Here is a 14616-nt window from a genome sequence, read left to right on the forward strand (position 1 = left end):
ATAAGTTAAGCCCGTAAAAATTTAGTCGGAACAAAAACCCTTGAAAAATATTACGGTGTATGAAAGCAGTTTATGAAAACTATACACGTGTATTTTAGCAGGCACACTATTTTACTCTGGCTAAATTTTAGCCGGATTAAAGTAAACACATGCTGGAATTTAACAGACGCTTTCTAATTCGGCTAAATTTTATTAGAAGATCTTTATATGTGTACTATTTTTATTGGGCAGGTTCCACTACTCTTAGGATATTGTGCTTATGTTACATGTTTTGATAATTATTTTGGAAGTGTTTATTTGTGAGAGTGGGGTAAAATTGAGTGTTTATTTTGGGGAAACAGTAAAGTCAAAATGTTTATATTGATGATTTTCCATTTAGTTTACAACCACAGGTATGATTTCTAACATAATAGATTACTTTTAGTTCTTAAAAAAATACGCATATGATCATACTTTTGGCTTTCTTATGTCATCCGAACATGATTTGGGTAGCCTGGATCGAACCCGGTGGCACAAATAAAGTTATAGACGCTTTAAACTTAACAACTAAACACAACTTATATATTAAATCAGTGTGTTGTCTCATTTTTTTTGGCGTCAATATATAATGTTTAAATTTAGATAGATGTTTATTTATATGATTAGGAATGTTTACTAAAGACACTTGTTAATAATGGATGGACACCAAGTTTGAGTTATAATAACACCATCCTAATACATGAGGGACTATAAGTATTAAAAGGGTGAAACTGAACTAAAACTTGATGGAAGGAAAGATAAAACTGCATGTGATGATTGTGCTTCTAATAATGATAATAAATTTACTTCTCACTGTCAAAGTGCACTATCGTTAGTTGTATAAATTTCAAATATATCTACATCAAATAATATCCCAAAATTATACTAACTAAACAAGATATCAAAACAATCCATCTTCTTCCATAGAGTTCATCATGTTCATCATTGTAGTCTTCCGCCACACCACCCGGGGCCCCACCCGACCTCTGATAAACAGCCGTTATGATCGGATTACAAACGGCTTTTACTTCTTCCAGCTTCTCATAATACTCATCTCTCTCAGCTAACTGATTATTAACAAGCCATTCAAGTGCTTCTTTTATAGCGCTTTCGATTCTCTCTTTTTCATCCTACTCGAGCTTATCGGATAACTTATCTTTATCATTAACTTGTTTTTTCATGTCATTAACATAAGTTTCAAGAGCCTTAAGCGCATCGCAACAGGTACCGCATAGATCGTCAGTTTCACTTTCACCACCAACCTCTCCACTCAAAATGCCTCCTTGAACAGCAGCACCAAAAGCAACTGCTTCATCAGGGTTCACACCCTTGTTTGGTTCCTTTCCATCAAAATAATCCTTTAAGAGTTGTTGAACCTTTGGAATCCTGGTACCTTCGCCAACAAGAACGATCTCGTCGATCTGGTGTTTTTCCAAACCCGCATCCTCCATGGCCTTCTTCACATGTCCCATGGTCTTTTCGAACAAGTCGTTGTTCAGCTCCTCAAATTGAGCTCGAGTCAATGGCTCGGAGAAATCTACATTGTCAAAGAGTGACTCGATCTGGACATGGACCTGGTCCTGGCTGCTCAAGGCTCGCTTGGCACGCTCCGCTTCTCGTCTTAGCTTTTCAAGCGCTTTGTTGTCCTTGCTGATGTCTTTACCATGTTTATTCTTGATCAATTTGATGAAGTATTCCATTATCTTTTGATCAAAGTCCTCACCTTAATTGAAAGTAGAATCAATAGTATTAATAAGGCCGGGCATCCATAATAAACAGACTTAAAAACACCTAAAAATGTGTCTAGTTAGTTGTCACATGTCTAGTAAACTGTCACATCATAAAAACATTCATTATTCAAAAACACCTAATAAGAAAACCAAAAACACCAAAAATTAACAATGTCACCATATATTTCTTTTAAATCATCCATCACTCTTTACATATATAGATTTTATACTATAAAAGAACATGGATCCACCCCTATACATTTTTTTTTCTAGCTCTTGGCCAAGAATACTCTTAAAAAAGAAGTGCCAAAAACAACACCCACAAAGGAAAAAATGGATGATGTGGCGTTTTTTAGCTAAAACGCCCAAAATCCACTCATTGTGGGTCCCCTACCAATAATAAACTACCAATAACAAGCAGAGGTTTGACTTTGTCTCACCTTCTCCGAACCCTACTATGAGTGAGATCTTACTGGGTATGACTTTTTGTTTGTATTCAATAAATAAAACAACTAATAACAATCCTTACCTCCAAGATGGGCGTCTTCATTTGTGGCAATAACCTCAAAAAAACCATTGTCGACTGTCATGATGCTAACATCAAACGATCCACCACCAAGGTCAAAAACAAGAATGTTCCTCTCACCACCTTTGTCTAGATCGTATGCGATGGCAGCAGCCATAGGTTCGCTACTGATTCTTGCCACATTCAAACCAGCAATTGCAGCAGCATCCTTGGTAGCCTGCTTTTGGGCATCATTGAAGTATGCTGCAAAGAGAATCAACAATATTTAAACCGTCAACAAACATCATTCAAGGATACATTACTAACTACTTATGTTGAAAAGTTGTCGTTAAACCGATCATGTTCGCGTGTTGAACCTAACATGAACCTAAAATTTTTACACGAACTCAAGAAATGTGTCCCCACATGAACCAAACACGACGCATACTTTGCGACTTGCGATGGTGACACATATTAGAAGAAACGATTAAACTTAATTTATGATATGTATATGTACTTATATTCGTATTAGCTAGAACTCGGATCATAATGATAAGTTATGGTGGGTATAATAAGCGGGTATATTCGAAACTGCCTATGACAGTTTTCCCGCATCAATTAACCGCCAAATTTGTCAAGTATATAAATGTAAGGACCGGCAACATTAACCGGTACCAAGACATTCAATCCTCTTCGATAATTGTCTGTCCATTCATTCGTTATTGTTTGTTCAAGTATGTCAAGTATGTCCGCTGCCAACAGACGTTTACATCATCAGAATGATGATGATGATCTGATTAAACAAAGATCAACCCCAACATGTGGTATCAGAGCCACGGCGACAACCCTTCCATGCCAACACTGTCAAGATGAAGAAACCAGACTGCAAAAGAGAAATCATCGGACAAAATTGTGTTATTACTGTCATCGTCCTGGCCATTTCATATACGACTGCAAATCAAAAGAAAATGATGAAAACACACAACTTGTCTCTCAAGCGGTAAATGCAGGGATACGAAAACAAAGGGAATATGTAGAAGAAAGGAACGAAATGATTGTGACAGGATCAGAGGGCGGTACATGGGGAGACATATGGTATGTTAGTCTTTCATTTACACAACACTATGCCGGTAATCTAAATGTTTTCAAGCGTATAAAACATTTAGTGGGGGTTGAAACCAACTCGGGGGAAAACGATTTCCTGTTTATGCGGGGCATAGGGGTTGTAGAAGTCAAGTCCAATAATGAAAGGTTGTTGATTCAGGGTGTCTTATACACACCGGAATTAGATAGAAATGTACTAAGTCTAAATCAGTTAACAATGCAAGGATTTACGGTTAAAAAGGATGGGGATACTTGCAAAATATTTCCTATGTTCTCATCTCCTATTAATAACACTGTAAATGAAATAACGGGGCTGTCGAAGGAAGATGAATTAGGCCTAAAAGAAAAACAAAAGGTGATTAGGTTGAATGATGTAAATGAAAAATACAAAGAGGAATACCTTAATTCCTACTTTGAAGATTTACACGTTTCCTCCGATGAAACGGATTGGAGTGTAATGATTATAAGGGCTGTGGAATTCAATGATTTCAAAGATTGTGTAAATCTGTTAAATATGTTAGAGGATGGCAAGTTTGTGTTCCATTACAAGTATGAACTAGAAAAGAAGTTCGATGAAATGGTGTCTTGGTTTGTTATAACTTTCCTGGGCATAACCACAAGGCCAATGCCTCCGGTGATGACCGAGAACAGAAAAGTTGATTTGCTGAGTCTGTACATGATTGTGGAACGGGATGGTGGTTACAACAGTGTAACCGAAGATAATCTCTGGCCGATTATCGCTAAAGACATGGGCTTTGAATACAAGGATGGTGAATACATGCGGACCGTTTATGCCATGTATTTAGACATCCTAGTGTATTATTACAAGTTTAAAGACGTGCACACAAGAGCCAACAAATCAGAAAGAATGAAGGAAAGGGAAGATGTACCTGAATGCAGTCTCGGAAGGAGCACAAGGGGCTGAAGAAATCAAGGAGGCAACTGGAATGAAATCGTATGCGCTGTATGCTGAAAACAGTTGGGAAGGAGCATGGAATGCACACAAGAAAAGAAGAAAATTCAACTTTGATCATGCAAGAAAAGCTGTTGAAGAAGCAAATGCAAGTGTTCTTAAGGGTGTTACTAAACGTAATTAAGTTTAGGGGGAAGTATTAGAAGAAACGATTAAACTTAATTTATGATATGTATATGTACTTATATTCGTATTAGCTAGAACTCGGATCATAATGATAAGTTATGGTGGGTATAATAAGCGGGTATATTCGAAACTGCCTATGACAGTTTTCCCGCCTCAATTAACCGCCAAATTTGTCAAGTATATAAATGTAAGGACCGGCAACATTAACCGGTACCAAGACATTCAATCCTCTTCGATAATTGTCTGTCCATTCATTCGTTATTGTTTGTTCAAGTATGTCAAGTATGTCCGCTGCCAACAGACGTTTACATCATCAGAATGATGATGATGATCTGATTAAACAAAGATCAACCCCAACATGTGGTATCAGAGCCATGGTGGGAAATCGATGAAGATCGATCGATATTATACGATTCCGGGCACAACCGTATGAAGAACAAAAACAGAGTATACGGAGACGGAGACGAATTCAACCCCGATCGCACAACTCCGCGATCACGAATGTTCGCAAGAATGAAGCGAGAGATTCTAATGAAATTAGAAATCGAAATCGCGTTACTGGAACAAGAGAAAGAAGAAAGACGAGAACAAACAACGGAAATGGGAGATTTCAATTCTCATGGTGATGTAAACAAGGAAGATCACCAAAATAAAGATATGAAAGAAAAGGAGATGTTCGATGATCAGAACATAGAAATGGAACGATCAGAATTACGATCAGAATTAAGCGATCCCGGTTATATGAGTCCCCGATTACATGTGAGAGAGAAAGAGAACCGAGATATCGAGAGAGGGACGAAGGATGAAGATATGAAAGGAATGGAAATAGAGGATCATCAAAATAGAGGAACATCAGACGTTAAAATGAAGAAGAGAAGGATGCAGAAAAGGTGGGAACAAAAAGGAAAGAAAGGCTACCCAGATTTAGATTTAGCGACGGCAGTTAGTGACAAGAGAAGAAAGATAGCGACAGGAGACAGATTAGTGACAGAACGATTATTAGCGACAGAAGAACAAGAAAACAATCGGAGGCAATGGCATGATGGTCTGTTTTCTAAAGAAGTTTATACAAAAATTACTTCTGCAAATAAATCTGAAAAGATGACACAGAGAAGAAAGGATAATCTAGTGAAGACTTTAGCGACAGAAGAAGAATTTTTAACGACAGATCAAAGACTTTCAGCGACAAAATGGGTAATGAACAACAATATTACCGTACTCGGCATCACGAAACAAATCAAGGTGGATCTATGGACGAATCATGACAAGTTTAAAGAAAAAAAATGCGTTTATCATCAAAGCCGACGTGACGAGCCATTACCGATGCTAAGTTTAGGGGATGGTGTTAGAATATAAACTTAGCATATATTATTTATTAGTGTTATTTAGTTAGGATAACTAGATCATAAGTTAGCATTAGGAATTATATATTATTAAACGATTATGAAAGGGTGTGTCGGTTAACAACCGTCACCTCTACCCTATATATAGAATGTATTCTCAACATTTGTAATTCACCAAGATATTTTACATTATAATATCCTTATCTGTATGTTTATATGTTCTCTGCACAACACACGTTCATATCAAACACACACATGAATACGATGACGATGATGATGCTTACGATGATAGAAGTATCACCGACTTCCGCTACACGGCCCATTTAACCCCACCATTTTTTTGTTCTTTTTTTAACATATTGATACTTTAAATTCTGGATTACATACTATTTTATATTTATAAATTTTAAATTTTGGTATAAATATACCCAATAGTTTAAATTATTATGTAAAAAAATACGAAAAATAACTAAATGGTTTAAACAGCTCTACCCATGTCTTATTTGGCTAAGTGTTTGCAGCCCAAACCTCTTTTGATTTTTTTAACTATTTTTTACATTTAAATACCATCAAGCCTTACACTTGCAAGGTTTTGAACACACACCATTTTCGCGTAGGGCGAAGCATCATACCACTAGACTAAACCCAAATCCACAATTTTACTTACTAGGAACTATGACAACCGCGTCTTTAACTTTCTTTCCAAGGAATGCTTCGGCCGTCTCTTTCATTTTGGTAAGAATCATCGCGCTAATCTCTTCGGGGCTGAAAACCTTTGTCTCCCCATCCTTGATTTTAACTTGGATATATGGCTTCCCATCTTGGTTCACAATTTTGTACGGAACCAGTTTCATATATCTTTGAACTTCTTCGTACTCAAACCTGCCAAACAAATATAAAGCGCTCAACAATATAAAACAACATGATCTCAATACCTACACATGACAAATAGATTGCAAGTTCATACTTTCTCCCAATAAGTCTCTTGACATCAAAGACGGTCCTTTCGGCGTTTACAGCCGCCTGATTCTTGGCCGCCTCACCGATCAACCTCTCAGAGTCTGTGAAAGCCACCCACGACGGAGTGATACGGTTTCCTTGATCATTGGCTATGATTTCAACGTGGTCGTTCTTATAAACGCCAACACACGAATATCTAGTCCCGAGATCAATCCCTATAACAGTTTCTAACTTGTTGGATCGTTTTTTCGCGACTGAAGTTGCAAATACGCAACCTGTAACACAATGAAGTTAGTACATAACCAAATTCAACTATCAAATTCCCTTAGGGGCGGATATATATAGAACTAAGGGGTAGCCTCCGCTACCGCTTGGTCGGAAAATTTTTGACGTTTTTAGTGTAAATTTTGGAAAGTTTGACGTTTTTTCGATTTCGTTACCGCCTATTTATAAAACGTTCCCGCTTGGTCGGAATCCTAGATCCGCCACTGCATTCCCTAGTAGTTGAGGAAGAAGTATACATTGCTAAATGCTAATATATCCCCTTATCAACATTAAACAGTCACATATAACAATTTGTCTACTCCATATCAGTGACATAAATTAACACCAACTAATGCAAACACCAACATCCATTTCATACATTCAAAACAAAAACCCATGTAACCCTAACAAAAAAGTACTATACACTGCGTTATTCTTTGTGTTTTTTTTTTCTTTTCTTTTCTACGGCCCGTTGCAATTCACATCCATACAAAAAAAAAAAAAAAAGAAGAACAAATATCCAGAAAACGTTACCGATTAAGACGATTGCTAGAACAATGCCGGAGCGACCCATGCTTCACAATTCACACGAATAGGTGATTATCCGGGGTGTGTATAAGGGGTTTAAGTTTAAACTCGAATTTATACGAGAGGGAAGTTGAATGCATGAGAAGGGGCGTGTTGTATTGTATATTTAGGATAGGAGTGTAGTGTTCACGGTAATGTCATATATGATGACGTGGACCAATAAAACTCCAGGTATGACTTGTGCATTGTAAACAAATTCAAACCCTAGAATTATATTGTGAAACACTGAAACCAAAGATGCTACTAATGGATTTAAAAAATAATTTTTGATAAACCACAGAAAAACATAATTAACTCCATTATTTATTTAATTATTTTTGTAGGTATCATCATTTATTTAATTTATTTCATTTTAACTACCGTTTGTAATTCTAATTATTTTATTTTATTTTATTTTATTTTATTTTGACTTATTTACTTGAGCAATATTCGATCTCAGCCCTTTGGCTAAATGCCAAAGAGAAAAAAACATGTCTTTGCCAATTGCAAATATTTAATCTCTAAAGTCAGTCAACTATGAAGACATAATAACCACCTCTAATATTTTAAGACTATAACAGCTAATAGTTTAATGTGTAATTATATTTCTAATTTCTAATTTCTCACCTATCTAGTTCTATATAAAGTCATTGCTTTCATTACACTTATCCCATCAAATTAATCTTGTGTCTCGTTCATTCTTAGCAATCATTCAATTCCCTGTTTTAATTACAAACATTTTGTGCACTTTAAATTTCATCAGTAATATTTGGTCCATAATTATGGATGCATTCTTGCAGAAGTTTCAACATCTTAAAATCCAACTGGAAGATATAAAAGAAGCCACCAACGACTTCAACAATGAGAAGAACCGTATCGGATGTGGTGGTTTTGGGAATGTTTATAAAGGAGAATTGTCACACTCTGAGGGGCGAAGCATGGTCGCTATTAAGCGTCTAAATCTGGATCCTAGAAATCTACAAGGAACACCTGAGTTCCTGAAAGAGATCACGACGCTTTCCCAGTACAAGCATGAAAATCTTATCTCTCTCCTGGGATTTTGTCGTGAAGGGGGTGAATTGATCTTGGTGTATGAGCATGCATCTCATGGAAGCCTCGACCGCTATATAAATTCCCCTCTTCTCACATGGTCACAACGTATCAAGATATGCCTTGATGCCGCGAAGGGATTAAGCTACCTTCATGATCCAAGGGAGACGCACCAAAGACTCATCCACTGTGATGTAAAAAGTGCCAACATCCTTCTCGATGACAACTGGAATGGTAAAGTCTCTGACTTTGGATTATCAATAATGGGTCCCGCTAATGAGAAGCAATCGGTTATTGTCACCGTTGCAGCAGGGACCCAGGGGTACATTGATCCACTATATTGGATGACAAACACTCTAACGAAAGAGTCGGACGTATACTCTCTAGGTGTGGTCTTATTAGAAGTTTTATGTGGGAGATTATGTTGTACTTTTAGCAATGGTCGTGTTCTGCAAGATTTGGTGCGCACGTGGATTGAAAGCTATGAGGAGAAGAAGTTATATGATATCATCTTCAAATATCCGACCATTGAACCATTGGAGCAGGGCGCTTTCGAAACTTTTTCTGACATTGCATATCGATGTTTGAAGGAATCTCGTGAAGATCGGCCAAGGATGGCTGAAGTTGTGACAGAACTTGCGACTGCACTTGGATATCAGAAGGTACATTATGTTTGTAGGATGTTAGCTTATTTGGGAATTTCACTAGACTTATATAGAATGAAGATACATATTTTTATAAGGGGAGCTTCTTTAAAAGGCATAGCAAGAATGTTATTTTTCTCCTTCTAAGTGTTTTTTTGTTTCCTTTCTGTTCATGTGAAAGAGTTCAGTTGATTCACTTTACACACTAAAGAAATAGGATTACAGAATGAAATGAAATAAAATTGAAATACACCAACGAATTGATATGAAAATGTTTGCATATGATAACATCTTGTGTCAAGCTGTGCATTTGCAATTGCTTTCCCACCCTTGGTTTCTATTTAGTAACTATTATCTGATCCCCAAATATGTTGGTATTCTGGCAGCAATTCCAAGATCTTAAAATCCCGTTGGAAGAGATAACATCAGCCACTAACGACTTCAACGTTGAGAAGAACTATATTGGAGGTGGTGCTTTTGGGAAGGTTTATAGAGGAGAAGTGTCTCACTGTAAAGGCCGAAGCATGACTGCTATTAAGCGTATTGATCCGAAGTATGGACAAGGAGTCCCTAAGTTCTTGAAAGAGATCAGGACTCTTTCCTGTTACAGGCATGAAAATATTGTCTCTCTTCTGGGATTTTGTTACCAAGGGGATGAGATGATCCTTGTGTACGAGCATGTGTCTCGTGGAAGCCTTGACCGCTATTTGGACTCCCCTCATCTCACGTGGTCACAACGTCTCAAGATATGTTTGGATGCCGCAAAGGGGCTAAGGTACCTTCATGATCAAAGGGAGGAGAGACACCAAAGACTTATCCACTGTGATGTAAAAAGCGCCAACATCCTACTTGATGACCAATGGAATGCTAAAGTTTCTGACGTTGGATTATCAATAATGGGCCCCGCTAATGAGCAGAACTCTGTTATTGTCACAGTTGCAGAAAGTACACCTGGGTACTGTGATCCACAGTATGCGATGTCGCACACCCTAACGAAAGAGTCCGACGTATACTCTTTCGGTGTGGTCTTATTGGAAATTTTCTGTGGGATGTTATGTAGTAGACTTGATTGCAAGGGTCATGTTGAGAATATTTTAGTGCCCACGTGGAAAGAATGCTATGAACAGAAGAAGTTAAATGATATTATCTTTAAAAGTCCTACCATTCAACCAATGGATCAAAGTGCTTTAAAAATATTTTCAGACATTGCATATCGATGTTTGAAGGAATCTCGTGAAGATCGGCCAAAGATGGCTGAGGTTGTGGCAGAACTTGAGAGAAGTTTAGATTTACTCAATTGTCAAGAGTTTATAGGTGAATGGAACAAACAACGTCCTCTGAACTACAGATCTGACGTTGAACCGATGAAGTTTCAGTCCAAAGGGATCCTCCTTAACCACGGCAAAACGGTAATTAGCTTCTGTGTCTGTGTTATAGAATATCACATGCCATTTACCGTCCCATTATTAAGTGACACTACTCCTCCTAGTGCTACCATCACATGTAACTTTTAACATGCACGATCTAACCTGAACTTGTTTAATGGACGTACAGTGGTTTTCATTGAATAAGAAGGGAGAACACTGTGAGATGATATCTATTGGAGAATGTTTGGGTTCAGATGTCGAGAGGTTCAGATTCTCATCTGAATATAATTCAAGGTGAGTTTTCTTGTTTCTTGCTTTTGAGAGTATTCTACAAGTACTTGCCACCTACAATGTATCATTCTTTATTGCTATTCACGCAGATTTGCTGTGGGCACCTACAAATGGTATATATATAATGAGGAATTGAAAGCAGATGTAAAAACTCAGTTCTTGTCACCAGGAATCACATACGCGGTGAACTTTGTGTTCCGGTTTGCGGACAAAAAGGAGAGATCTGAATCTATATCCCTGAAATACAGATTACAAGGGGAGACAGAGAATTCAATTTCACATCTTGCGTATGAGAGAGAAGATGAATGGTGGATGTGTGAATTGTATCAGTTTTCTTGTGACCACAGAATTGTTGACCTTCAGATTATGTTTGAGGGCTACGATAATTTTTCCTACATATATGTAGAAGGCATTGAATTTCAGCCCTTGGAGAACGTAAGTTTACCAATTAAAATTTGATTTGATTATTCATGTACATCATTAATTAATTAATTTATATCTTTTAGTTTTCTTTTACTGTCCAGCTGCCACAATCACATTAGTTATTTTCAATGTAAGAAAACCCATATTAGTGACTAATTCAAAGTCTGATATGGTTATGTTGTTCTACAGGAGGAACATATAGATGACAAGCAACCCATATCAGATTTAGATTCAGATTCAGATGCAAATTGGGAAGAAAAACTGCCAGCTGATTATGAAGACTTAATGAAGTTATCTAAAAAAGGGATTTTTGATTATTTTCCATGGACATCGAAGAAGAAGAAGGAGAAGAAGAAGAAGAAAGCGTACTCAATTCTTTGCAAAGGGTTCTTAACCAATGATGGCAGCAAGGTAACGTTGATTTCAACAATTTCATGCTTCCATTACTTAATTGCAAATCCATTTATCTTTTTCCATATGTAGTTGTTGTGGAGCCTATGAACATTGTTCCCTCTCAGGGGAGAATTATATAATGGATTGCTAAACATATCTATATACTCTTGCTTGTTTGATAGTGGTTTTCTTTTGACAAAAACGGGAAGAAATGTCATATGCTATCAGCGGCTCTCATATGGCGTTGGGAAAGAAAAGTGTTATTACCTGAATCAAGGTTCTTTAATATCCCTTGTCAGATTTCTTATATAAATTACTATTTTTTGCAAATCTTTTACATGTAAGATGTTTTTCGAACATCTCTCAGATTTGGAAAAGCCATTCAGTTGGGGGATAACAGCTATATTTTTATCGAAACTAATGTCCAATCCCAACTAGTATCATCTGAAACAACATATGCATGTTACCTTGTTTACAAATTACCAGAAGACCAATCCAGATTTGAGGGTCCTATGAAAGTGAGTGACCAGCAATGCGATTCAGGAGATAAAATTAGCTATAGCTATTTAACAAGTACTCAAACCCCTGTTATTAGACCAAAGGCTGGTCAAAACACCCACAACCCACTCAATTGGCCAAAATTTAAAGGCCTTCCACGCCAAAGGAAGGATGGATGGATTGAAGTGAAAATTTGGGAATTCTTAGCTGGCACTACAGTCAACATGAATCTCGCTTTGTGCCTTAGTAACTATAAGAAGTTAAGTGGGCTTATTATAGAAGGTATTGAGTTTAGACCCATATAGATTTTTTTTTATAATGGATAAAAATAAATTGTAAACACAAAATTTGTTTTCTTTTTTCTATATGAGTGGAAGTACATTTGCATTTCTATTTCCTTGAAATAAGTCTTTAATGATGTTGTGCCATACAAAACAAAAGAAAGTGTAGACAATCACAAAAAATAAATAAGTAATACAATTTTAATAATAAAACAACCGAGAGGGCTATAAATACATTATAATGCCTTCTGGAGTTCTATTATGATTTCTAATAACAAAATGTCTTTGTAATTGGTCAGTCTTTTAATTTAATAAAATGTTGTTAACTAGATCTCGACATTTTACCACATAAGTTACTCCATAAATCCCTAAAAGACTATATATATATATATATATATAGATCATGCGAGAACCACCTCGTATGGAATGTAAAAACTGGGCACAGACTTTGTCAGTTTTTTTTTATTCTATACGGGCCGTATAACAGTATACGACCCGTATACACCATGTGTAAATGAGTTTTCCCATGTGTTAATATTAGGACCCTAAATAAATAAAGGAATGAAGTTTATGACAACTATGATGGTGTGTTAAACTTGAGGGACCCAAATTGCCAAAATGAAAATTGAAGTTTATTAAAAAGAAAAAAATAAAAACCACACACGCTCTGTGCGTGTGTGTGGTCGATCGCACAAGCAGGGGGAAAGGGGTAAACCCTAAATTTCAAGAAATCTCCAAATCAAAAAGGGAATTGAAGGTTTTTAGGATGCATGTATCAAGATTATCGATCTCCTAAGTGTTCTTCACTATCAAGTAAGTTAAATTTTATGATTTAGTGATGTTGGGTGAATTGAGTGTTGATGAACTCGTGAATCTAAGTGAAGTTAGGATGGATATGTGATAGAAACGCCTTATGAAACTTGAATTATGCTTAGATTTCTGATTGTTATGTATATTTATGAAAAACCCATTTGTAGTGGTTCTTATGTAGGATGATGATGATGTATTTTATGTTAATTTGATGATGCTTGAGGTGTATGACAATGGATGTTATAGATTATTGATTTTGAATCTGAATTAAAATGAAAGTTATGTGAAGAATTAGTAAGAATCGTGCTTTAAAAGCTTGTACATAATATTTCATAAATGCGAAACCCACCAAGTGTTCGATGAAATGCCTAAGAGAACAAATATGTGAAATTGTATGCAAGTTGTAAGTTTATAGGAATAGAAAGTGATTATGATGTAATTGTTAGCAAACTAACACGTGAAGTGTGTTTTAGATAAAATTCATGTGGAAATCTAATTGTTAGTAATATATGGTAGAAGCCTGTATTAGGAGCTTTTGATCTATGTTTGAACATATGATTCATCTTATGCGTTAGTTGATGTTGTGGTAAGAATCATGTCGGGTTCAAGGATAGTGTCAAATTAGGCAATCTTGAATGATAATGTTGCTAGTTATGAAGTTATGAAGATCCTAGTATGAACGGAATGGAATGTGTGTGTATATAATCAAATGATCTTGTGAGTTTACATATCATACATTATGAGTGTGAAATGCGAATGATGTTCATACTATAGCCTACTATTTAGACGAATTCATAATCTTAATTCGAATGAAATTATTAAGCTGGACATTTGACTTTTTGAAAGTCAGTTACGTATAAATGCCATGAATGAGCTTGTGGACATTAGTTGAATGGGTTTACGTGTGCTAATCATGTTATGAATGTGACTACTTATATGGATAGGAGCCATGTCATCATGAACACAAGCACGGAAGGACAACGGGTCAAGGGCAATCACGGAAGCTATGTATAAATTCGGATGCACGAGGTAAGTAAACTCCCCGACACCCTCCTTAGTATTAAAAGAGGTTATTCATATGATAAATATTAGAGATTATGTGAAATGCCTTTTTATGACATTGGTAGCAAGTAAGGAGCATTAACGAAGTGATTCCCGAATCACTTCCTAGACCAATTAGGAAGGCTATATGCGAGTCACTTAAGTATGGTAATTTAAGTCTATTTAGGATTCGGTTATTATAGGTGATGTTGTTTGCTAAGATGACCA

General features: G+C 36.4%; 2 protein-coding genes across 2 annotated transcripts; one reads left to right on the forward strand and one right to left on the reverse strand.

The window, feature by feature from the left end:
- Positions 1 to 955: 955 nt before the first annotated feature.
- LOC110901815 (luminal-binding protein 5) lies at positions 956 to 7597 on the reverse strand. Its single transcript, XM_022148590.2, has 5 exons — positions 7558 to 7597; positions 6767 to 7034; positions 6467 to 6681; positions 2278 to 2517; positions 956 to 1741 (listed from the first exon to the last, which is right to left on the reverse strand). Exons 1-5 carry the CDS (start codon positions 7595 to 7597, stop codon positions 1149 to 1151), a joined length of 1356 nt encoding a protein of 451 aa, XP_022004282.1. The 3' UTR covers positions 956 to 1148.
- Positions 7598 to 8286: 689 nt separating this feature from the next.
- On the forward strand, positions 8287 to 12660 carry LOC110899486. The gene is made up of 7 exons (XM_022146376.2): positions 8287 to 9302; positions 9671 to 10693; positions 10839 to 10945; positions 11032 to 11377; positions 11555 to 11776; positions 11941 to 12035; positions 12126 to 12660. The coding sequence occupies exons 1-7, from the start codon at positions 8373 to 8375 to the stop codon at positions 12559 to 12561; spliced, it is 3159 nt and encodes a 1052-aa protein (XP_022002068.1). The 5' UTR covers positions 8287 to 8372; the 3' UTR covers positions 12562 to 12660.
- Positions 12661 to 14616: the final 1956 nt, after the last annotated feature.

The sequence above is a fragment of the Helianthus annuus genome, chromosome 13 (genome assembly GCF_002127325.2).
Source record: "Helianthus annuus cultivar XRQ/B chromosome 13, HanXRQr2.0-SUNRISE, whole genome shotgun sequence".
Classification (NCBI taxonomy): domain Eukaryota; kingdom Viridiplantae; phylum Streptophyta; class Magnoliopsida; order Asterales; family Asteraceae; genus Helianthus; species Helianthus annuus.

What these genes read in the sequence shown, in the direction of transcription:
- LOC110901815 (XM_022148590.2), bottom strand. Translation starts at nt 7,597, where the DNA reads ATGGGTCGCTCCGGCATTGTTCTAGCAATCGTCTTAATCG. An exon ending in TCTAGCAATCGTCTTAATCG is followed by an intron (nt 7,035 to 7,557) that starts GTAACGTTTTCT and finishes ATTGTGTTACAG; the next exon opens with GTTGCGTATTTGCAACTTCA. An exon ending in TGAAGACGCCCATCTTGGAG is followed by an intron (nt 1,742 to 2,277) that starts GTAAGGATTGTT and finishes CTTTCAATTAAG; the next exon opens with GTGAGGACTTTGATCAAAAG.
- LOC110899486 (XM_022146376.2), top strand. Translation starts at nt 8,373, where the DNA reads ATGGATGCATTCTTGCAGAAGTTTCAACATCTTAAAATCCAACTGGAA. An exon ending in AATTTCAGCCCTTGGAGAAC is followed by an intron (nt 11,378 to 11,554) that starts GTAAGTTTACCA and finishes GTTGTTCTACAG; the next exon opens with GAGGAACATATAGATGACAA. An exon ending in TAACCAATGATGGCAGCAAG is followed by an intron (nt 11,777 to 11,940) that starts GTAACGTTGATT and finishes CTTGTTTGATAG; the next exon opens with TGGTTTTCTTTTGACAAAAA.